Raw genomic sequence first — 26,563 nt, 5'->3', positions numbered from 1 at the left:
GTAATAGTATTGCAAAAATCCACACCGATACAACGCATACGCATAAGAAAGTTATATGAGTGCACAAACCCGTACCGTTAAAACGCATAAGACATTTATATGAGTGCAAAAACCTATACCGGAACCACGCATAAGACTGTTATAGAGGGGCATAAAGTTATAACAGTCCCATGAATAAGACTGTTATATATAAACGTATACCAGTACAACGCATTCGACTGTTATAGAGTTGCACAAACCCATACCGGTTCCATGCATAACACTTCTATACGAGTGCACAAATCTATGACGGTACCACGCATAAGACAGTTATAGGGGTGCACAAACCTATACTGGTTCCACGCATTATACAATTATGGAGTATACACACCCATAACGGTACCACGTATTAGACAGTTATAGGAGAGCACAAATCCATACCGGTACCACGCATAAGACAGTTCAAGGAGGGCACAAACCCATACTTTTCCACAGATTCGACAGTTAATCGCAGTGGTGTAGTGGAAATGTGATAGGAGTGCACAAACCCGTACCAATTCCACTCATAAGCCAGTTATAGGAGTGAACAAATCCGTACCAATAAAACGCATAAGACATTCATAGTATTGCAAAAATCCACACCGATACTACGCATACGCATAAAAAAGTTATAGGAGTGAACAAACCCATACCGGCATCACGCATAAGGCAGTTATATCGATAAAACGCATATGACAGTTATATGAGTGCACAAACCTGTACCTGTACCACGCATAAGACTGTTATAGGAGTGCATAAACCCATACCGGTTCCATGCATTAGACAGTTATAGGAGTGCATAAACTTATACCAGTACAACGCATAAGACTGTTATAGGGTTGCAGAAACCCATACCGGTTCCATGCAAAAGACAGTTATAAGAGTGCACAAACTCATACTGGTACCACGCATAAGACTGTTATAGGAGGGCACAAACCCATAGCGATACCACGCATAAGACTGTTATAGGAGTGAAAAAACCCATAGCGATAACACACATAAGACTTTTATTTGAGTTCACAAACAAATACCGGCACTACGCATAAGACAGTTATAGGAGTGAACAAACCCATACCGGTACCACGAAAAAGACAGTCATAGGAGTGCATAAACCCATATCGATACCACGCATAAGACTGATATAGGAGTGCAAAAACAAACACCGGTACCACGTAAAAGACAATTATAGGAGTACACAAACCTAAACCGATACCGCGCATAAGACTGCTATAGGAGTGACCAAACCCATACTGGTACCACGCATAAGAAAGTTATAGAGTGCACAAACCCATACCGGTTCACGCATAGGACAGCTAATGGAGTGCACTAATAAATACCAGTTCCACGCATAGGAAATTTATTCGAGGGCACAAACCCATACCGGTACCACGCATAAGACTGTTATAGGAGTGCTCAAACCCATACTGATACCACGCATAAGACTGTTAGTGGAGTGCACAGACACATACCGGTTCCACGCGTAGGTTAGTTATTGGAGTGCACAACCCCATACCGGAACAACGCAGAACACAGTTATTGGATTGCACAAACCCATGCCGGAACAACGCATTAGACAGTTATTGGAGTGCACAAAACCCATACCGGTACCACGCATAAGACAGTTATAGGAGTGCACACACCCGTACCGGTTACACGCATATGACAGTAATTGGAGTGCTCAAACTCATACCATTTCCACGCATAGGAAAGTTATTGGAGTGCTCAAACACATACCGATACCATGCATAAGACAGTTATTGTAGTGCACAAACCCATACAGGTTCCATGCATAGGGCAGTTGTTGGAGTGCACAAACCCATACCTATTCCACGCATAGGGCAGTAAATGAAGGGTACAAACCCATACCGGTTCCACGCGTAGGAAAGTAATTGGAGTGCACAAACCCATACCGGTTCCACGAATAGGACAATTATAGGAGTGAACAAACCCATACCGATACCATGCATAAGACTTTATTGAAGTGCACACACCCATACAGGTTCCATGCATAGGGCAGTTGTTGGAGTGCACAAACCCATACCGGTTCCACGCATAGGACAGTTATTGGAGTGTGCAAACCAATACCGGTCCCACGCATAGGACAGCTATGGAGTGCACAAACCCATACCAGTTCCACGCATAGGACAGTTACTGGAGTGCATAAACCCATACCAGTTCCACGCATAGGACAGTTATTGGAGTGCACAAACCCATACCAGTTCCACGCATAGGACAGTTATTGGAGTGCATAAACCCATACAGGTTCCACGTATAGGACAGTTATTGGAGTAAACAAACCCATACCGGTTCCACGCATAGGACCGTTATTGCAGTGCACAAACCCATACCGGTTCCAAGCATAGGACAGTTATTGGAATGAACAAACCCATACCGGTTCTACGCATAGGACAGTTATTAGAGTGCACAAACATATACCGGTTCCACGCATAGGACAGTTATAAGAGTGCACACACCCATACCGGTTCCACGCATATGACAATTATAGGGGTGCACAAATCCATACCGGTGCCAGGCATAGAACAGTTATTGGAGTGAACAAATCCATACATGTATTACGCAGCGGCAGCTTCAGAAAACAATACATAAATATTATAAACCCCCAAAACAGCAAAACAAAACAATAAATAAACAATGTTATGATTGTACAGATAAAGAAACCATTGTATATAACAAAATGTATCACGGTTATTATAGTTGCAAATACATTAACGTATGCTGTCGTTCATATAAATCTGAAATGAAACATAATATTTCGACTTGAAAAATAAACAACAATTTTGATAAAAAATACAAAAAATTGAACTAGAAGTAAAAAACTGCTCTTTACGACCCGAAATCGATGTTTTATTGACCGATAAATAGCGACACACTTTTCTACGAATTACTGATATGCTAACTAATATTTTAAATAATTGCTTTATCGAGTTATCTTTGTTTTAAGCGGATATCAAAATCTTTATGGATATAAATAAATAATCTACAACAAACAAACAAATAATACCCTTACTACATTACCGAGTGCAAATAAAGCATGTGCATGCCATCCATTTGTGGACCTTTGCTTTGTGCTGTATGGAACCTTCTCGCAAATTCGCAATATACATATACTTATAATATAGCTTGCATGATAACACTGTTTGGGCCAATATGCTCTGGTTTAAAATGGCATTGAATGCATCTGTTTTGACACATACACTTAATGCGCAATACGAATTACTGTCTTTAGTGATAAAACGCTCGCTGACCTTTAACACATTTATGCTGATATTTGTTTCATGCGCACTTGTATGGTTCTGTGGCTTATTGTTTTGTTTTTGTCCCGTAAGCTTTTTCATCCCACTTTAACAGCGAATACTGTTGATTAAAGCCACGTTGATTAAATTTCTGCAATTAACCACTGCACGAATTGACGTCATAAATCCAGCGAAATTATCCAGTTAAACTTATTTTGTTTAAATAAAAAGGTTTACTGAATACAAAGTAAAATAAATAGAATAATAGATTAGTGTGTATAATAGATCAGGTTTATCATGCTCGGCACGAAAACGAAAAAGCACTCACCAATGCTCGTGCTTTTTGTTTTCTAAGTCCCGCATGATAAACCTGATCTATAATCAAGACTCACTTATTATTCTCTATATCTCTATAGATTGTGAGACTATTTGATTCGAGATACATCATTTTTATATTTGATACACCACAACTGATATTTGTCTTGTCAAAGAATATATGATTAAAGCAGCCCGACAGATGTACGTTAAGTGTTCTGCATCAGATACGTCACAAACATTGATACACATGTACATTTACTTTAAATTTAATTGGCAAGAACAGTTGGCATTTCTTTTTTTAAGATTCATTACTTTTATTTATATAGAACCCATCTTCCAATAATCAAACTGATATAATTATGTGATATGCCGTGTTTTCATTACATTGCATAAACTAAAACCACAGTTTAAAATATACGTTGAATACGTTTATAGATGTACAATACATCTCCGTAGCAGTATTATGAAAAGTACCACCGGGTATATCATTTCTTGATTGTTTTCGTTCAAATACGTTTGATAACTTATGATAAAATATGCAACTTTAGAATGTTAGTTACCATTGACGCTCGCCATGTATTATGCGATGAAATAGCATTTTTTTGCAGTATAACGCCTTCATTTAAACAGAAGAATATAACGAACACAGATAAATTAGTAAGTCTGGTACACGTTTTGTTCATAATTTACTATATGCAAAAGTAAACGTTCAATGTACATGAGTGAATATATGAAACGAATATCTTTAGATATCCCAATATTTTACATACATGTATATCAAATATACAATTTGATAAATAAAAGATATACTGTACCCAGTGAATTAAACATTCATTACAAAAACATACGAACCTATTTCAATGAGCACTAAAAACACTACGTAAAACTACTTTTACCTATGATCATCTCTAAATAAATTTTGTAGCAATTGTAATTTATATCACACGTTATTCAAAAGAATATGTGTTTATGTGGAAATTTCATGTTCATCTGATGGCAATAATGCACCGGTCCAATCGTGCTCCAGTGGCCCCCTATTCAGCTTCGTCTTTTTGGTATACGATTTTGCGATAATGATAATAAAGTATATCTACTCAAGCTAACATTGTATATAACAATCTAAGAGGACGGTCCTCGCAATGTATGCGCTCGATCTGCACTACTTGGCATCAAATGCATAATGTGTATTAGGCTTTTAAAAAGGTGTTAGTTTTAACAAACCAGTCCGACCCTTATTTTTTAAGCCGACTCTAAACTGTTTAGTTTTTCCTATTGCAAACTGAGTTTCTGAGCATCTTTATTTTTTTTATCATAGTCGCATAATGTACAGCAACATATATAGAGATATTTTTTTCAAAGCGATTTGGGATATTAATGTCGAAAATACCTTTAATGAAGTGGGATATAGATTTTGTTTAGTCAACAATGTTACAGAAATACACAATTTCTTATTGATACACGAATAATGTATCTTTTATTGATCTTAATTTTCTCTGTAAGATTTATATGTATTTACATTAATGTTTGTGGACATCGTGCAATAATATTATGTAATATAATATGGATATGGTATGGGCAGGAAAGTGATTAAACTTCAAATAGGCAATATTTACTATTCATCGAAACATCGTTATGATATGTATTCTATTTTACAGACCAATAATGTCGTACTTTAAAATTTTAAAATAAATAAATAAATAAATAAATATATATATATATATATATATATATATATATATATATATATATATATATATATATATATATATATATATATATTATAACTTCATTGAGTTGCAGAGGCAGTTACTGAAACAATTTACTTGCTGAAACAAGTGATATACTCTTTCTTCGCTGATCAGTCTAACTTAAATAGCGTTCTAACCCATTTATGCCTGGTGAACTCTCCCATCCTTCTAAATTGGATCAATTTATTTCCCAAATTAGGTATGTCTAGTATATTTATTTCTATATTTAAAATATTTCTTACAGAAATTCCTTTAAGCAAACAGCGCAGACCCAGATGAGACGCCGCATCATACGGCGTCTCATCTGGGTCTACGCTGTTTGCCAAGGCATTTCTTCTAGACGCTAGGCATAAATGGGTTTAATTGCGAAGAAAGCATTTAAAGTGTTTGCAATATTATTCGAAAATAATAATGTATAATTGTTGTATATACCGACTTATAAAAAGTGTTTATATGAAATATTTTATTACACTCTGATCTTATGAAACTGGACGCGATGTTATTTAACATCTGGTATATTAACGTCTTGTGGCGAGGAAATAACTAACTTCAAGTGCACACTTTCCCATCAACGAGTGTTTTGTTTTCAGTTTCGGTTCATTAGCAGAAATGTTGAGTGCTCAAGTATAATTAACCTTAATATAGCATGGTACAGCCTGCTACAATGCAAGCGTTGCACAAACTTCATGAGCAACATTTTGCCTTTCCAGTTTAAAGTGCAGTGTCGTATCCAAGATCGATGTATCCGATGAATCCGACTATATAAAGATGGTTTGGAAGGGATTTGTCGGAAGGGAAAGATAATATATAAATATTATATAAATATATATCTAAAAACTAAATTACATGTTTTATCTCTTATCTCTGTATTAAATTATCCAGTAATAATGGCATGTAAAATGGTATCATACTTTTACCAAGACACATGGTAAGTATCAAAAAACGTATTTGTGTTTATTATATATAATATTTGATTACTAGTTGTTTTACATTAAAGCGTGTTAGTCTCTGCACTACATCATGTTAAACGAATTCTATATTGCGCTGGTATTGCTCAAATACTTTTAGAATTGCAGGAACCGAGAGCATTATATTGGTTTATACATAATTTATGGTCCAAACAATACTTTGCTTGTTATAGCAACGCACTAAGCTCGCTGGTTTAACTGGGCCCTTACACTTGTGTTTCATCCGACAACGTCTATGAAAACCATGTTTCAGAGGAATATCCAAAATATTTGTTTTAAATGAAGATAAAGCACAAATGTTTTGTTTTTCCAGAAAACAACACACATTTTCTTCAAAGAAGTGTCCAGTTGTTTTCGTATAAGTAACGCAGTCTCTACACCTATATAATCTTGACATCAATTAATAAATAATAAATTAAATTTGCATTTATTATGCCCTTTACCTAATATTGCTTTTCCAATACATATATTATTCACAGGGTTTTGTCCTTCAAATGACAGTAATATACAGCGGCTACAATAGTTTAGTAAAAAAAATAGAAATTAAATATTAAAAACTTAGTTATTAAAACTCAGCGACAGGTTTGCGTTAGTATTGTATCTGGTATGTCTTTCAGAATGTAAAGACCAAATAGACGTAATTTAATGAATGTCATATTTAGGCTTTTTCTGTAAAATTGGTATTGCATAGGTTTTGATGCTAATTTAATAAAATGTATTTTTTTCAAGTACAGTTCTCGTTTATGTCCTCATTAACTAGTATCTTCAATAACTAACAAGTACACTCTGCAATTACTTAGTATCATCTACATTTAAAATGTTTATTGTTACAGCTTTTGAGTTTTAAATTGATGAAACTCTCTCAATTTCTTTATAAAAGTAAGGTATATATATATAAAAGTCTTTATAAAATATGATGAGTATTTGTTTTTTGTTTTTTTATTTTGTCAAAATTAAACATGCATACACTGTACCTTTGAATAAATATCTTGTATATTCCACTGCAATTGACAACCGAAGAAATGATAGTTTCAAGTTTCAAGTTTTGGATTGGAACATCAGAACATGGCCTTTGACCATTTACATACAGGTAAACAAAGTAAAGTCTAACTGCATGAGTACATTGCAAATACAATCATCTTAAAAACAAACTACAATAAACATAGTTCAAACATCATGTACAAACGTGTATGTATTACCAACAACTCCATAAGAACAAACAATAATAGATAGAAAATGTAGTTAGGCTTTCATATATATTTAGGGCTCATATGCAGCAAATACTTGTAATTATATCGCGTATTTACATGGAATCAGTAATAAAGCAGAATACCTTGTTCATTACTATAATATTTTGACTAAAGAGTATGTTTTTAAATATCACTGAAGTTGGCGAGTGGATTGAATACACAATGTTATTGGTATATCTTTATGGATTGGTCAAGTAAGTAAGAAGCGATATTCGAATTCAACAGTGATTGCGTTACAAAGTTTACATTTGCGTTCTTCCCTGTGTATGTACTTATATCTACCAGTCTCTATTTCCAATTTATAGGCGCTAAATCTAAATCTTGATAACTGTTGTTTACGTGTTTTAATATCAATGCAATCTGAATATTGTTCATACGCGAAATCAGACTTATACATTCTAAAGTATTCTAGTTTCGGTTGGCGATAAAAAGTATCGTGCCACTTCGGAATAAATATTTTAATCTTTTGTTATTGTCATCAGTATAATTTAAACTTTAAATTAAATTATTTACCAAATTTCCATGGCCTATTTGTTCTAATTGGTGTTTAACAAATTCACACAACAGAGTGTGTAATTACTTTAATTTTTTTCCTAATAAAATCATTATAAAGATTCTATTGTTCGTTATATACAGTTTGATTAAGATATTCAGGGTTTTGCTTGAATTTAACCAAACATCTAAGGAAACGTTTTTGCATATAATAGAGAATGGAAATCTGCCTAGTTCGCCTAATACAGCGGCATTTGAATGCGAGCACACACGTTTGCTACAACCCTGCTTACAAACCTCTGGTCTTGATACGCCAAACTGTAAGCAATGACATTGCTTTCATAATATGAATGAGCTATGGACGGAATAACAACGCTCGCTCTTCTGCTTGGTATTTTTGTTTTAGTTTTATTAAGCACGAATCTAAACTGTGTTTATTTAAGAAAAATATTTAATTCAAACTTTGATTTTTAAACATAATTACAAAAATCATGTAATAATATTAATGAGAATAAGATATCAATTTTCATAAATCAATGTTCAATGGTTAATTTTAAGATGCCTTCAATTTACATAAAAATAAATACTGAAAAACGTATCTCAACGATACAGTAGTAACATTGTTAGCTAGGATACATAAATACTTTGATCACAACTATTTGCTATTTTATCGCACAATAATAAATGCAAGCAATAACGTTTGTAAAAAATAATCTCTTCTGTATGTTATAAGACATTACTCTTTTAATTGATTGCACATAGGTACCTGTAAAGAACATTTCGTGCATTCATTTTCATAAATTGTTTTTGCAGGATTACTTTTTCCTCGGATTCAGAGCAATGGTAAGTTGATCGTATAATGCATTTAATATTACTAATATACCCACTATCAAGTTTGCATTATGTTTGATGATAAAATCATTAAAACATGTATATCAATATTTACATGCTAAAACTACAATAACTTTAAACATTATGTTATAATTAGCTAGATTTATTTAGTTTAATGTTATATATAAATATGAATATGTTAATGTGAACGAATTAAACGCATTAATGCCACCCAAAATTGTCGCTTTGTATCAATTGTTCATATATTGTACATTGACTGTCGCGTACCACTGGGTCATAAATTGCGTGATCTTTGTCGCATTGTTTTCATTTAAACATTATAACATTTTGTTCCTTAGTCCTCGTCAAACATAACAATGTGGTGTTCGCTCATTTTTAGTTTTAGCAGTGAAATGTGTGTCGCTGAATCATTGTTTAAATATTTTCACGTGTATTTCGCCTCCTCTATGTTAAAAAATGAAACTGTAATTGTTGCTTTGTTCTCGATAACATTATACTGTTGATGTCGCTTAATCCACGTACAACCATTGAAGTGTATGTTTGTCTATTATTTTTGTTTCAAACCTTTAACTGTTTTTGTCGTATGGTTTGTGTTCCTATAGTGAACTGCAATTTTCGCTTAATTTTCGCCGTAAAGTGTATTATGCTTGTCGCGCGATTCGTATCTATAAAAAGACTTTGTGTTCGTGTTTTAACATTGTCATAAATGGCATCGTATTTTATGGTTTTAATTGTACTGCGCGTGTTAATCGGTACTCCTTCTTGTTACATCGTTCGGTACCTCTTGAACGGTCTTCATTCTTGGTTTTATGGCCTCGGCCTTGTATATATATATATATATATATATATATATATATATATATATATATATATATATATATATATATATATATATATATATATATAGGTGGTTCAATAACATTTATTGTGACTTTTGCAAATTTTGTTCTATGAACGATGAACGGGGTCTCCTAACAACAAACACGTGCCAATGGTTTACACAAATGTTTGTGCCAAATAATATGGACAATGTTATAGTTAACGTCAACTGTAGTTAACTATGCCATGCTGAAATCGTTAACACATTCAATAATGCATTATACTTGATTAACTTTGTTAAGTTAATCAAACCAAAATGAAACACATGCTTATAAACATTTATTTAGAAAAACATTATATACATTCAATCTTCATTCGACAAATGGTTCATCATGTATAAAGCTTTTAAATGGAATACTAATAGCTTTATCGCAATTCAAGACATATACCCATGACATAAACCACTCACACATTAACTTCATTATATCATTTCACTTAACACTGTGTCTTGTAAAATAAATATATTAGTGGCTGCGATCCAAATCACTTAATTTAGAAAAGAACGAGTCTCCTATAAAATTACTTGACGTATAATGCCCGACAACCCATATTGAACTTTTGAACCTGCGTTCATTACTTTCACTAATGCAGAGCCAAAATATGCAGCTTTATTTAACAGTTGCATTTTGTTTAAAAAAGTGTTTCATGAAAAACTTATGTATTAACAAATATATTCGCAAGTTAGGTCAACCAATCTCTATGCTAGAGTTAACACAAATTCGTTCCACAAACTCATATGTTATATCTTCATATGATCGCCTGTTCTGTCAACGTGTGGTAGTGCTCATAATGGAGCATTCATTTATGTTGGTCCCTCAGCAGACAACACCAACGTCTTTACTGTGTTTTCAATCATGGGAACCTACTCTCCTATGGGAACACTCCAGTAAGGAATCTTCATTTCCTGTACAATTAAGATTATCCAGCCAGATCGGCATTGACTCGTACCCTTTTACTGGAGGAGTTATTTTTGTAGCTGTCTGATTAAAAAATAAACAAATCAAAAGCTGAGAACTATATTTGTCTTTACCCCGCTCATCTCTTTATAATGTGCATTTACTCTTGCGTATCGACAATGGCATATAACTACAATGAACATTATAGTGCCAATTATGCAAGATATAAAAAGGAAATTAAGCAATTTGACCATTCATAACGATGATTAAATAAGTCGTGGTTCAGGTAAGGATGATTACTGTGACAGTTTGCATGATAAATGTTAAGTATTTCTAATAATCCGAAAAAAACTAGATTTTTATATTTTTTACTTCATGATGCAAAACGATTTATTCTGTTTTTGTTTACATTAATGTTCTGTAGTTTCATTTTAATCTTGGCATTTCTATAAACGATCGATTTCGACTGTGATTTTCCCAGCAAGTTCGCGTAAGAACTCGTCATTTAAGTCATTTTTTCTCAATATTTATAACAGCCCTTTAATGTTGAACTTCAATATGATTAGCATAATTATAATTACGATTTCAGATATTAACATAAAATGTAATATACATCTTAAACCACTGCGTTCAAGTATATATAATCTATTTTCAAATCAAGCGAAAATAATATGCTCCAAGTCATTTGCGTGTAGCTGTAGGTTCTGTACCGTAACAAACTTTAAAGAACTTTCTCCCTCCCTCCTCCCACCCCCTCCCTTAATTATGTTATAATACTAAATTATATAACAATTACTTCTTACGTATTATTGAAACCAAGCATTCTGCAAGCCACTTGGGCATCACTTGCGTCAAAGTCATCATCACACACGGTTCCCTATTGACCATTTACGTAAATTTCCAGAAGGCCAGAATGCAAACGGACTTAAAAGAAAAAATAAGTGATTATTATTAAAAGGTTTTGACCAACAACTCATTTAACTTAATGTCTAAATAAATCATGATTTTGAAAGAACATGTTAAATGTTGTACATCATAAATAACACATGGACATATTCCTTCAAAAACGTTCGAAACCGTTATCTTGTTTAAGATTATGGTAAAGGCAAATTATATTTTCCGTATAGCAACGTGTTTGGTAACCATCCTGAAGTTACATACAACACAAAACAGTTCTTTGCAAAATCACTTAGCTTTTAATACAACTAGTACAAGCCTTTAATGAAACGTATATGTTAACATATCATAATACGTACCATTTAATAAAAGCCATCAACTTCAAAAGGAGCAATACATCTAGCGACTAGAAGCCTGTTATTCTTAAATGCCTCTAAAGACTTTTCGAAATACATGTACAATACTTTAAATTAATGTCTCTAAACTTACGCCTTAAATTATGTAGATAGAAGTCTAATTCAAGGTGACGACATTCCGCCTAACATAACACTAAGAGTTGAAAATTGAAATGGTCGCCGTGGTGTAATGGATATGGTGTCCGCCTAGCGACCGAGAGGTCACGGGTTCGATCCCCACCTTGGGAGCGTTCTTTAGATCTCCCCGAAAGACACCAAGTACCGGTGCTAGGCCCAGGAAACGGACTCGAGAGCGTTTATATAAGCCTAATGCTTTCGATGCTATCGAGCTAAAATAAATAGGTTTAAACTAAAATTGAAATAAAAAGTTTATAAAAGTGGTGCTAAAAAGTGGACACAATACATTAAGTGCGGGTCTTCAATTCTTTTGTTTTAGTGAAATAAGAACATATACCCTGTATCAGAGTTTTAATACATTACCAGTTTTCAAGTGTAGTGAACACCAATAATTAATTTTGCCATTATTACTTTACATTTAAGTACTAGTATGTATATACTAGCGGTACAAAATATGTTAATGTATAAATTGCATTAAACAAATAGACAAACAGTAAGACGTTCCAAGATTGTAATTTCAACTGGGATATTACCTATTGTAGGGAAGTGCTGATTGTAGCAATTATAGCAAGATCAATATTTGGTCCTTCAAATTGATGACCAAAAGGGAGAGGTGTAGGATTTGTACAGGCCCGCGTTCGCCTGGTAAGTCCAATATTGCACGTGACTGAACACGTGCTCCAAGATAACCACGTGGTCCATCCACCATCTGAAAAAATATGAGGAGTCACAATTAAAATTGATACTTTTGAGTATTTAGATTAAAAGGTCCGAATGCAAGTTGTACATACATAGATGCAATATACATTGCAATTTTTCAAGATTAAAAAAAAATGCAGTACTCAACATCAACTAAAAATTCCAGCACGCATCTTTAGTGCGAAGTTTAACATGTTGCTTCATTATATCAGAATATCTTTATTTCGTTGAAATTATTCCTTTGAAATAGAAGGTTAAACATATGTTTAAAAAAGTAGTTGTGTGAATTATTTTCTTTGCACGAATGACCGTGCTTCACATTATAATTGTAAGCGATTACCGCCAAGCAATTTTTGTAGATGAATCCAAACGAGGCTCGCGATGTTTAACTTTGCAACATAGCGGTCACTTAACGTCTTCGTCCTATACATATTTGCTCATTGAAAATATTGATCTAAAATAATATACATTATGCCATTGTTACTAACAGCTAATAGCACTTACGGTCGGATCTTGCATAATCTATAATTAGATTATATACTTGCATACACTAATGACCACTTGGTAACCATGGTGTTTATAGTTGCGCCAAAATCATACGATGACACTTCATAATTACGTAAGCAACATGGAGTCAAACCAATTGATTTAGTTATTATTGGATCTCTGTCTCATTTATCGATGTTTTATAAAATGCTCATACGTTGTAAAAATATATTATGCATTACTTTATGAACTACGTATTCAACATATAATTATGGAAATTAATCATCAAGTTCAAAATTTCAATGCACTCTTTTTGAACTTAATCAACACTATCAATACATGAAATTTTACACTTAAGTAACTATGCATCCTAAAAATACGCAACCTTTGAAACTGAAAAAAAGGAAATAAAACAAGTGGCATTTTTTGCACATTCCGTCTAGTATATATGGGTCATTCTTACTGTTTGCTTATATGCTGTATAATAAAACCTTTCAAACTCATTTCTGAAATATTTAACACTAAATATAAAAATAAATTTTAAACATGAAAGTAACTCTGTATCTTGAAAATTGCCCCCCCCCCCCAACACACACACACATTTGAAAATGACAAAAGAAACACAAAAGTGGCATTTTATACACATTCCGCCTGGAATGCATAAGCTATATTTTTTGCATAAATACTGTTTGCCTACGCTCATGGTGTGCTGTCAATTGTATTATCATCTGCTAAAACTAAACAACGGATTTGAAAACATTGGACATTGTTTAATTAAAATAAAAACAAAACAGTTAATTATGTTGTATTCAGTCACGATGACATGGAAATAACTTGAATATTTCACCCTTTAGTAGCAAATTCACATTTTGTCTAAGCCTTTCAAGATTTATCGTAATTGTTCATATCCAATTGGCTCGGTCATCTTCTTGCCTAGGTATGCTATGAGAGCATCTCCAAAGTCGAACGCTGTCTTCATCCACATCTTCCCTGGGCTGTATCACCTGGATTTTGAAGAGTGGATCAACTTCACGCAGAAGTGTGGTACTTTCTTTCGAAAACTTGACATCAAGCTATATTCTCTTCATTTTTGAAATATTGTTCAGACTTAACTCCACAACGAATTTCTCAACTTCTCCACCGTCAATGAACTTTGGATTTAAGTATGTTCAGTCTTGTCCTCTCCTTTCGTTGAGCCAACTCCTGTTTCTACTTTGCCCAATCTAGAATTGAGCGTTCATTTAGCCTGTGCTCCAGATCAGTTCAACTGCTCCGGTTTTTGGCTGCTTCATTGAAACCTCTAATGAATGGAATCGGTCCATCCCTAAGTTTCTGGCTCTTTTGTAAAACTTTATACTTATTGACTGCGTTCAGTGTGCCTAGCTTTTTTATTGTTACTGTTTTGCACAGGCGTGTCATAAATTTTACAAGCCTTTTTGCCTTCACTGAACATTTCCAAACATGTTCTAAATTCAAACTGGAAAGTGCTCAAGGAAACACAGACCTCAGTACTTTAGTACTTGGCGTAGAGCTTTGCAACTTTCCCTGCTTCCTCGAATGTGGCCACTCTCCTATGGCCAATTTCAGGGTGGTAACGTATCATGCCTGTTACACTCTGGATTGTTTGCAGTTTTGTGGAGGGTTAGAAGTTCTAGGAGGGCGGAAAGTCAATGTCTGCAATTTTACGTAGTTCCGTTAGATTTAGTTTTGAACATACGTCTGCGATCTGAAGTGCTCGATGATGTTTGTCCTCATACTAATGTGAATTTTCTAAAAAAAGATTCATAATCGAAGTTAAATTAAGTTACAATACTGGGTCTAAGAGATTGTGAATGACTTCCGTACGTTCTACTAATTTATCACTATATAATTCATTCGATCGGCTAATTTGAGCAAACACATGTCAAATCAAATGATGAACTAATGTAGTTATATCATTATACTTTAATGAGTTTGCATTGAAAAATGAAATACCATACCTGCGAGAACTGCGCAACTGCTTGTCTGGCGGTATATTGAATATGGTCATGTAATTGCGGATGTTGACGATTTGTTTGCAGTAAGCCAAATATTTGAAATGTGCGTATACGTTTATAACTGTGTAGCATCTGCCAGGTGAACAAAAGAGTTGTCCCAAGATTAAATCTAATGTTTAATGATGAGATGAGGGAAAGGGGGAAAAACATTTCGATTTTTTGGGGGGCGAGGGGGGGGTTGATAAGTTCCCACTTCCAATACAAAATATCTTCCAAATGACCCAATGCACCATCCGTGAAGTTGGTGTCATCCTTACCCTTTGTTTGTATTGTTATGCCATGTATCCGCCTCCCTGATATAATCCACCTATACAATAACCTTCGTACAGCAAGCTAAGAGAGGTGTAAGGACACACAACAATTGCATTATTTTACTTAACTTTGTTTTCCACTGTTCATTTTAATGCCTCTATTAGCAATACCAGAAATTCACAGAGTCAGCCTCGTATTCCATTCGTTTTATCAAGGGAGCAAATTCCTACAATACTCGATATCGATATCTGGAGTGTGAAAATCGCCCATCGATTCTATAGATATGCTTACGTATAATATATCTATTTGCATACCTGCGAATGCGCTTGAAATACATATGTGTACGGCTGCATAATCGCCAACACAGAGATCATCTATACTTGCGAAGATGGGCGTGTAACAAAACCTGTTTCGATGTTGTATTCCTACACCGTAAGTCGACGAACATGATCCTCATTCACTTCACTGTCCCCAGCCTAAGTGGTCAGAAACATGTGATTAAGAAACTATCTGTGTAAATATGTGCTTCTGTACAGCTTTAGATATAGGTGACTAAATTATTGTGCTAAAAAAGCAATTGCACATACTTAATATTTTCCCAGTATGTTATATGTTATTGATTTATTAATACATTATGAAATATTACATGCATAATCAAGTATTTAATCTAGCGCTTTATTTTTTAAGTTGATACACCAAAAGTATTCACCATGCACTCTTTGTTTAACATCAACCAAGCATAAATGCATACCTCGACAGGGTTCATGTATGCAGGACTTATAATCCTCTGGTGAACCTTCACACTCTGTGCCGTTGTGTGAAGGTGGAGGTTTTGTACAAGTTCTTATTCTAGATTGCGTGGCGCTTCCACATGTTACAGAGCACGCTGACCAACTTGACCAATCACTCCAGTTACCGTAAACTAATAATTATGATTATTGGTATTTTAATTAATTATAGAATAGACAATGCAAGCGTTTTTGTAGTTGTAAATGCCACCTCAAAATAAAAACAAAAAACACACATATAAAGGGGATGTGATTAACCGTTGTTATTATGTTATCATTGCATTAAATCTGAGTTAATCACTGTGTACATTTACCTGGACAAGGATCTCGAAGACATGGCTGGTAATCATCAGTAGTCCCTTCACAGTCCGTACCGTTGTGGGAAGGTGGAGGATTAGTACATGTTCTTGTTCTTGTTTGCGTGTTATTACCACACGTGATTGCACACGCTGACCAAGTTGACCAATCAGTCCAGTTGCCGTCAACTAATAAATATTTATTAAATTAACAATCAGCATAACTTTATTTGAATTCGTAAATGCAGTCTTTATATTTTAAGTAAGAGAATACCATTATACAACAGTATCAAAGGTTTCCAAATATTGTGAAATAAATAGGACAAAAGGAATAAGTAATTTTTAAGATAACACATCGCAAAATAATATTTGCCTATAGTAGTATAACGCTTCTTCATTACTTTAATTTGCATATTTTAATCAAAATGCTACAGATATTATATTTCTTTTATATTTTTTTAAATAATGTTATTTCAGTTATTCTTAAAGACATCTGAGCAATAAAATACCAACATTGATACTTATAATGACAAAATATATACATGTCAAACATGTAGACATTGCTATAATGAATTAAATAAAGAATGCAAAGTACATTTTGAACTAATCGAGAAAAAGGCTTCAGGTTATGCCAGGTCTCTATTCTGCCCGTTGTTAATGCTGCTTATATGGTGAAACCTGCTAAATATAATTTATAGAGATGTCAAAACCTATAAAAACATTTTTATAACATTAAAACGGTTTAGAGAATGGGTAATTTTATTAGTCAATATAGAAAAAGAGTAACAGGATAATGTAGAACGCAAAAAGGGAAAACGTTTACATTCATCAGCATTAATTTATATATTGCTCAACGAAGTTAGAACGAGATTAAAGTAGAAGAGTTTTCAAATTTAGGAGTTTGAAAGAGATAAAAGTAGAAGAATTTTAGAAACTGCGAAAAGCAGTTTCATGATGGCGAATTGTTAGCAGAATATGGTCTGTTCATGATAAAGAGTATCTTTAAAGTCTATAACAATCTCAGTTGAAAGACTTAACATGCTGGAATATCAATTAATTTGCTTCGTATGATCCACATTTACACACCAAAGAGAATTATTTGCATAGTTATGGTTAAAGCGGGAGATATCGTCAATTTGGATAACTCATTTTCAGTATACATTTTGCAAGTGGAGAAATACTTATTTGTTTTTTAAATCTCACCAAATGGCAAATATGGACTTTTTTCGTTTGCGTTCAAATTTTCGCGTACAAATGTTGCTGCAATGCATTCGCAAACGTACATGAAGAATATAAGGCATTTGCTCACCGTCATAGTAACGTAGTTGGAAAATAATCCATAAGTTTATAGTTAATGTGTAGGAAGGATCGTGAAATGAGCTGAGATTTTACATGGAACACTGCGTTGTCAGAATAACGAAGTGAATAACCCGTTGTTACACTCACGCTAGAGGGGATCCCAGCAGACAAATATGCGGTTTATAGGTAATTATACAATCATCTTCAAGTAGTTGGTCAGATAAGTTGTGGTCTCTCATCTTGAAAACGGTTGGAGAGGCGTTTGATTAAAAAGATTCTTTTGTAATGCTGCTTCTTCCTGTATTTGCGCGATGATTATCTGAGATATTAACTCCATGACGCTATATTCTCAAATCATTTTCTATAAAGAAGGAATGTAGTTGACAATTGTTAATAGTTTTATTTGATCGTTCGTCAAAAAGTTGTAGCTCTGTTACTCTTGTATCTTCAATGCAATTGAGTAATTAAATAGTAATTAAATTGAATGCGTTTTAATTCCCTTTTATTATTGTTTAATTTGAGTTACAATGCTATAACGTTAAATTTTATTTACACTTAAATGTATTATGAATATTGCTGGGCCAAGTGTGAGGTTGAGCGCTCTATAACCAGGTTAAAACCCCCAATGCTTTGCATTGACCGTTCCAAGCCGGAGACCCCAGCTTTATTCATATTTTGTGTTTATGTTGGTTTGTATTGTGCTGTTTTGTACTGTTTGGGCAATCGGTCACTTGCCTTAAATAAAGGACCAACTAATTGTTTTTAATGAAAATTCAATACTGCTCCAGCAGCTGAAGTTTCACTTCTTTATATTAAAGTGTCCCCACAATAGTTATCGTCGCTGCTTCCTGATGCATATTTTACTTCATCTTGTGTAGTTATAATATTCCAGACTACATCGGCTTATTTCAGAAATGTTCTAATACATGTGGTGTATATACAAAGATGGTATTTTATGTCGAAGCTAAATTTTAAGATCTCTTTAGATTTATTATGTTTGAGGTTTTATTCTTTATTGAACCAATACGGTCGTGCAATGAACATGAGTTTATGACACGAAACCTCATTGATTTATCAGTTATTGCGAATGACACGGGATCTTCGGGTGTTTGATTATTTTAAATGTTACTAAAGACTCGGTTTTGAAAACGTTTCTAAAGTCACTTTAAACAAACTTCAATGAAGATGTTACCATAAAAAGGTATAAATTAAATAGATTTCGAGGTGCCACTGAAATAAGTAGATTCGTTAATAGTCTGGGATATTGAGCTGTAAAAAAGGTAAATTTTGATCTTGCTGTTTTGTTTATTCATGTAGGCCTGTGTTTAAGTAACCAGTGATAACACTGTTTTTCAATATTGGTGTCCAGCTAGTAAGGTCTAATTGTTTTGCATTATATCGAAAAAGAACTAGAGTTAGGTTGTCTATAAGATCCGTATAGATTAAATTTGATATATATGAGTATATATCTAAGGGGGATCGTTTGATATATCCCGTCTTACCGGTGTATGATATGAATGGTAAATCATCAGCGTCAACTATTGAACTTAACCAAGTTTCAGTAAATGTATTCAAACCATTAAAATAAAGGTCATCATATAGATAATCTTTCTTGGTGAGGAAGCTATGAACATTATAATGGTCGATTGTCATATTCGTAAATGCAACAGTTGTTGAAGATGAGGAAGATGTACAAAACGATGAGGGAAGATGTACCTAAGTTGCTGTCAGGGTCAGGCTTTTTGATTGACCCCCTTTAAGAAGAAAGATTTCCAACCGAGAAACAATTTCAAACATATTCATGTGTTTAATGCATTCAGTTTTCATAACACGGGCATGGAGAAAACCTATCCTTATCCTGGACAGCTCGTTGTCATTGTACACATTGTAATACCCGGTTGAGATATAGCATAGAATATTGAAAAGCTATCGTGCGCCCGACCCTCAAGAAAAGGAAGCGTGATATGATGGATATAAAGAAGAGAAGAATGACACAAATCAAATATAATGTTGTCACGGTTAATGTATTAACGGGCTGTTTAACATCAATTGAAATTGATACATATTTGGCTGTATTATATTCAAAATATTGAAAATTAATTATTTTAAAAAATAATTCTTTAAAAAACAACATTGAAAAATGTTTGACCACTGCGACAGAAAACCAACATGTGTTAACCCGGACACGGTCCCAACACGGTTCGTTTGTAATCTTTGTTAGACCCTTCACAGTCATTTCCATGACTTTCTGGAGGAGGTTTGGTGCATGTTATAGTTAACGCCTGCGATGCGTTGTCACACGTGACGGAGCAAGCTGACCATGATGACCACTCGGCCCAGTTGCCATTTGCTGATGCAATAATGGAAGTTTTTGGGTCATAAATAGGGACGGGAAAAGTAGTAAGTATAAAGTAATACAAAGACTGAGAAGGGTTGATAATGATGTATTGGGTAATCAATGGAGTCGGAATTTTAGGTATCTAGGTATTTAGGTATCTATGCCGAAAAAGGTTGAAGTAATTAAACACAAATATCGTTATCAACTTGTTTTATAGCTGAAGAGTCTTAACGCACCAAATAATGTAATTTGACATAACAAATGTAAAAAATAACGTATATTGGTGGCAGCTTAAAAAACCATAACCCACTCTTAACGACCTCGAGTCGCCTGCAAAAAATCCTATGGAAAGCACTGATATTATCCTGGTCTATCGTAAGTTCGTGGATATAACAAATAGAACAGTTTTATAAGTAATTATATTTTTAGTTTGATCAAATTAATATAATTAAGCATAAATTAAATCCTCACCTGTGTGAATAATAACAAAGAATCAAATTCAATTGTTATATTGTCTTCAAGTTAACAAACACCATCCATCAGTATGAACTGCCATTTTGAATTCATGTAAGTTCGTGGATGACACATATGTCGTCATTACTCCAGAACAGCTGATTAGGCCAAATGTAGAAATGTGTGCTTGCTAAACATTTTTTAACATGAATGAAAAAAATACATGTAAGTAAACATTGAACATTTATAAAGAATATTATTTAATGAAATATATAATGTTTCAATGGAGTTGGATTGGCCTGTAAATAAAAACAGGTAGTTAGCGTGTGGCTATGATATTTATTAGTGAAAACATCATTTTGAATGATAAATAATCAAAATATAACGAAAAATCAACTTTCTGAAAAAAAAATCACTATCAAATAAATATATATATATATATATATATATATATATATATATATATATATATATATATATATAATATATTATAATAAGGTATCCAACTCAAGATCACCCGAAAACAGGCAAAACTTCATCAAGTGTACAGTGATTTTCACAAACTCGGTCTTATAAATGCAACGCAGAAATAAATTTCCTTGCATTTGCAGAAATCTGGCAAGATATGTACATTTCCAGAAAGTAAATTCATTTCTGCGTTGAATAATACTGAGTTCGTGCACAACTGATTATGGTATGGCTGTTCAAAGCGATGCACCTCGCTTTCGGGTCATTTTGAGTTAAATACCTATGATAGTGAAATATTTTTTTCAGAAAAGTTGATTTTCCGTTATAATTAGATTATTTATCATTAAAAATGTTTTTTTTTCTCTAATAAGTATCATAGCCACATGCTAACCACCTGTGTTCATTAAATAAAAAGGCATAAGGAGCCAGGTACCGTAAAACACTTCTTATTTTACGTTGCCTAAAAAGCATTTAAAAATCGAGTAAGAGGCTGTGTACATACAGTGTCAATAGAACGCTGTATATAAACAAAGTGAGCAAAATAGGTTTAATGTATTTGTTACGGATTTTTTTGGCAAAGGAAATTTGTGCATTATGAAAATGGAGGTAAAATACACTTATGGCCATTATTCTATTTGTTTTCCTGTTTAGAACGCATTTCATTCAAATATTTTGTTCTCAGTTGTAAAAAGATAGTTTGCAATACACAATTCCGGTTTTCGTCTCCAGGATGTCAAAATCTAGCGCGTGTAGTTATTCCAAACTGACAATCCACGAACTTTGACTATGCAACGATATATATAATATATGTGGTAGAAATTACAATTAAGACTATTAAAACTTGTTTTTATACCTAATGATAAAATATGACATTTCTGAAATTCTGCAGTGAAATAACAGCAGTGAAAATAACAATTGTTCTTTTCACCGATGAAAAGAACAACTTTTCGGAATTCCTTTTTCTATTTTAAGATTATCATATCAAGCTGTACTTCCCTTGTTTATATCCTTGTTTATATTTTTTCTATGATCACGATTGAAACAAAATCGATATTCCACCGAATCCAGCACATTTTCTTTAAGTTTTATGCTTTCTTACCGTTTATTTACATTGTTAAAGAGTTAAACTGAAGAATTTCCCTGGAATAATGACGTAATTTCGTCAAAAATATGACGTCATTTCGTCAACAAAATGACGTCATATCAGTGTATTGAGGCACGCCACGGGAGAAACTCCAAGAAAGGGAATCTTTTCAGCAAAAGGGAAACAGCTGTTAATTATTTTCTTGAAAATGGGGCATTAAAGAAACTGAACATTTGTTCATGTCAGTGTAAGATCGTTTGTTATTTCACTCGTGATCATAGAAAAATAATATTTTCACTCGTGGCGAAAATATATTTCTATGATCACTCGTGAAATAACAAACGATCTTACACTGACATGAACAAATATCCTCTATATATTCGAAAATTCAAGTGTGAAATCTTTCGATTAGATTAAAGACCGATTAAATCGATTAAAAGTCGTTAAGCCTATACTTGGAGACTTTTCTAACGCAACACTTTTTAAGCTTGCATATCTCAGTAATGAGTAAAGATTTTGATTTGAAATTGTGCATGTGACTATATTATGTGCAAGATAACGATAAATACATTCATTAATGTTATAAAGGTTATGCTTTTTGCAAAAACGTTCCCGACCTATGGGAACCCACCTTTCGTCTGATAGCTTATGATAATAAATTATGACAACTACGATCAAATATGACTTGAACAATTAACAAGTATTATCATAAAATTTCGATCTAAGCATATGTATGTTTTACAAAATCAAGACGCCCTTCAGTTACGTTATCAAAAATAGGAATGTCGTTTAATATATTTTTGATTACAAACTTACAATTCGAAACACATTCATAAAAACATAATTAAGTTGCGTAAAATGTAAAACGTCTTAATTTTACTACTAAATAAACAACATTTTGATACCGAAGTTTAACATGTTTCACGGTACATTATATACCCCCACAATAGAGAATGCGAGATTTCGAATCGCCAGCCCTGTTATCGATTTTTTGTTTCCATTGATGAAACCTCTGACATCGGGAATGTTAAAAGGGTACATTTCGAAACTTGTATTTAAGAAAAAGACACATTTTTGAATACCGATTTGTGGATAATTCTATAACACAAAGATCGGTTTTCACTAATTTGACTTTCTTCTAGTCATCCCCGAATAACCCAAATAACGCAAAAAGAAAACACGGTCGGGTCTTGTGTTTTCATATTTAAGTAGATGTCATATTATTGCTTTACTTAATCTAAATATCACATGTTTATCTATGCATTTGTCAACCAATAGATATTTTACAAAACAGATCGGAGTGCATTTGTAAACGATATCCCCCTTGTGAGCTGTATTTAGTATCGTTTTTTAGATTGGAATTTTAAGGAGGAGATATACATACGGTAATAGCACAAATTGCAGGTTTTTGGGCATAGCTTAGCAGCGTTTTCAATGTTGACATTGCATATGTTGAACATTGAAGTTAACATAACACAGTTGATCTTCTCATCGTCTTTGCAGTCTAAAGTTTAAAAATATATTTACATACATGTAGAATGAAGCAAAAGGAATTAATCACTTGCCATTTTTGTCTTTGATTTTTTCCTTTGTCCAAATATAGAATTTATGTTTTATTATATGTAAATACATTGTAGTTTAACTTCGTTTTTAGAAGCAGGATATTTTAATTAACAAATTACATGCTTAATGTAAAATTTATTTAAGAGTAAATAAATATAGGCTTAAAATAGTTACCCGTACATCACATTAAGCGAATATATAAATATCATATTGATTATAATCTTACCGTTACATCGAATCTCTGACTGTAGCAAAGCTGCCAATACACAATTTTAACAAAAAGTTTTAAAGAATCTGAGTTTCAGTAGCAACATGTTTATTGTTTGCAGCGTACTTGGAGCTCATCTCTTAAACACAAACATTTATACAATGATAATACCATATATGTATACAGCACAAGTGAGGCAAAGTACAGTTAAAAATGCTGTCGTTAAAATAGGGTTAAATCATGTATGTATATCTTAAATTGTTTTATAGGCGAATTTTTTTTTTTAATGAAACAATCAACAGACCAATACAAAGTATTACTGGATAAATATATAGCATTAAATAATATCAGTTTTACGTATTAAGTGTTTAAATAATACAGATTGGTTTCAATTGTTTTTTAAATAAAACCAATAAACAATTCAAAATCAAACACTATTTCAAGACATCAGTTTAAAACGTATATAAACAAAAGTTATATTTTACTAAAAAGCCATAGTTTTAATAGAAAATGTCTTTAAAGAACTTCTTCATTACCTTGAACCATTTCAAATATCGTGCAAGCATCAATCTATCTTGCAAGCATGAATTCAATGTATCTATGATACTATTAGTTATAAACACAATATTAATAATAATCTTAAACATGGACAACAATTGCTTACGACAATTTTACTAATACACCTACCAAATAGTAAATATGTGCTCACTATCCCTCCCATAGTTTCAAACAAGTCTATTCACAAGAAAGTTTCAGTCATACTGATCCAAACGCATTGCATGAGATTTAACCGTCGAATTGGATGTTTTCTGAACTCTTTGAAAGTTAAATAAGTTGATTTTCTTGAAATTACACAACACATTATTTTCATTGTAAAACGTTTGACAGATGCTGCTGTGATTGTATCTGGACGTTCTTGTTTTTTTAAATCAAAACCAAAATGATTAATATACCATAACTTGTTTAAAAGGCATAATGTTTCGTTTACATATGCATGAATTAACATTTTTATCACGTGTGCTTTCTTGAAAATGGTGTGGTTAGAACTCAACCCTTATAATCAGATAATCAATGAAGTTGATATACACGGTGCATTTATTTTGAACGCCTTTACGTTCAATATGTTCACACAAACAATACCGAAATCGTTGAGTTAAACGTTTCGAATACATTTTACTTAATAGATTACCGTATTTTACCGCGCTGAAAAAGATCAAACAAACAATATGCTGTTGAAAACTTGAAACAAGTAATCTTATTAACGTGTCGCTCAACTTATCAAGGCGTATTTAAACTTTGCAATGTAACGACAGTAAACATTTAATAAAGTTTTTCTGAATCTGGTTCGTATAATCATCTAGTGCAATTATGTTCACGAAGAAATTTTGTACTGTAATTTAATTTGTCCTTTTGAAGTTGATACGAACAGTGTGTTTTATATTCATATATATATAACATTAGGTTATTAATTAGCGTTATACTACGATATTAAATATTTGGACAAGAACACAGCTAGCATACCATACGAGCTCGTATGGTATGCTAGCTGTGTTCTTGTCCAAATATTGAAATAATGTGATACGTATATCATTAACAAGAATATTTATCAGTGTTGAAAAGAATACTGTGAACAGTGATACATGTTTACGTTACACAGAAGGTAAACTCATATCTTGTTAATGATATACGTATCACATTATTTCAGTGATCTGCATTACAAAGGTTGATTACATGGAGCCAGTGTGACAGCTGTCTATAATGACACAACTTATAAGGACTTAAGCCGGACGAATATTACTTATCAGCTGTGCCATTATGGACAGATGTTGTAATACAAAGATTCATTTGTTATTTAATTGTCAAAGATCATGTATTTACATCTCGGGTTCCAAGATAATCAATTGAAAGCAGGGAACAGGTAACATACATGTCCTATATCCTTTTATATACAGGCATTTGGTGGGCAAATTTACTAATTATAGCTAAATTATATTTTTATACCCTTAATTTAAAGCTGATTTTCGGGCAAAAGTTCTACCCGGGTCATAAATATATTTAGATTACAAGCGTTGCTAGAACCCATTCAGAAAGCCTCTCTGAAATAAATTTCACTAATTAGCTATCCAAGACCATCCGTATGGATATTTACCGATGTTTAATAAGCTATACTATGTTTTAATGAAAACAGCTAAATACTGCTGTCAATACAAATGTCAACACTTGGCGCGATGTTTTGAACTGTTGAGTTCATGTGTATAACAAAATATGAACCATGTTTCCTTGACATGTACATATTTATACAGGTGTGGAATACTGGTTGCTTTTTTCATGTATAATAGACAAAATGTAGTTGACGGGAACCAGGAATATGATTGTAGTTAACTGTGTTTCACTGACTTGAAAATTATTCTCAAAGCGGGGATAACTTGAAGTGTGTACGTGTAAAAAGTAGACAACATGTTATGGACTTCTCATGTCATGTGTAGCA

General features: G+C 33.1%; 1 protein-coding gene and 1 long non-coding RNA gene across 7 annotated transcripts in view; both read right to left on the bottom strand.

Annotated features, from left to right (window-relative positions):
• Positions 1-10,102: 10,102 nt before the first annotated feature.
• Positions 10,103-22,374, bottom strand: LOC127850440 (uncharacterized). Of its 6 annotated transcripts, none has more exons than XR_008035293.1 (8): positions 20,771-21,052; positions 17,258-17,343; positions 16,681-16,851; positions 16,330-16,500; positions 15,893-16,054; positions 12,639-12,814; positions 11,479-11,599; positions 10,103-10,759 (listed from the first exon to the last, which is right to left on the bottom strand). It is a non-coding gene; the product is annotated as an uncharacterized LOC127850440 (long non-coding RNA). The 6 variants fall into 6 exon arrangements; XR_008035294.1 differs by lacking the exon at positions 20,771-21,052 and adding an exon at positions 18,109-18,869 and having other exon boundaries at positions 17,258-17,340; XR_008035296.1 differs by lacking the exons at positions 17,258-17,343; positions 20,771-21,052 and adding an exon at positions 22,320-22,374.
• Positions 22,375-24,152: 1,778 nt separating this feature from the next.
• The window catches only part of LOC127849950 (beta-1,4-N-acetylgalactosaminyltransferase bre-4-like), a 14,951-nt gene continuing 12,540 nt past the window's right edge, over positions 24,153-26,563 (bottom strand). Inside the window, exon 3 of the mRNA XM_052382691.1 lies at positions 24,153-24,214. Coding sequence (XP_052238651.1) covers positions 24,153-24,214 — 62 coding nt within the window. The remainder of the gene's footprint in view (positions 24,215-26,563) is intronic.

Source organism: Dreissena polymorpha, chromosome 11 (assembly GCF_020536995.1).
Source record: "Dreissena polymorpha isolate Duluth1 chromosome 11, UMN_Dpol_1.0, whole genome shotgun sequence".
Taxonomy (NCBI): Eukaryota; Metazoa; Mollusca; class Bivalvia; order Myida; family Dreissenidae; genus Dreissena; species Dreissena polymorpha.
The sequence above is the reverse complement of the archived record's forward strand: the minus strand, read 5'-3'. Positions and strand labels throughout refer to the sequence as shown.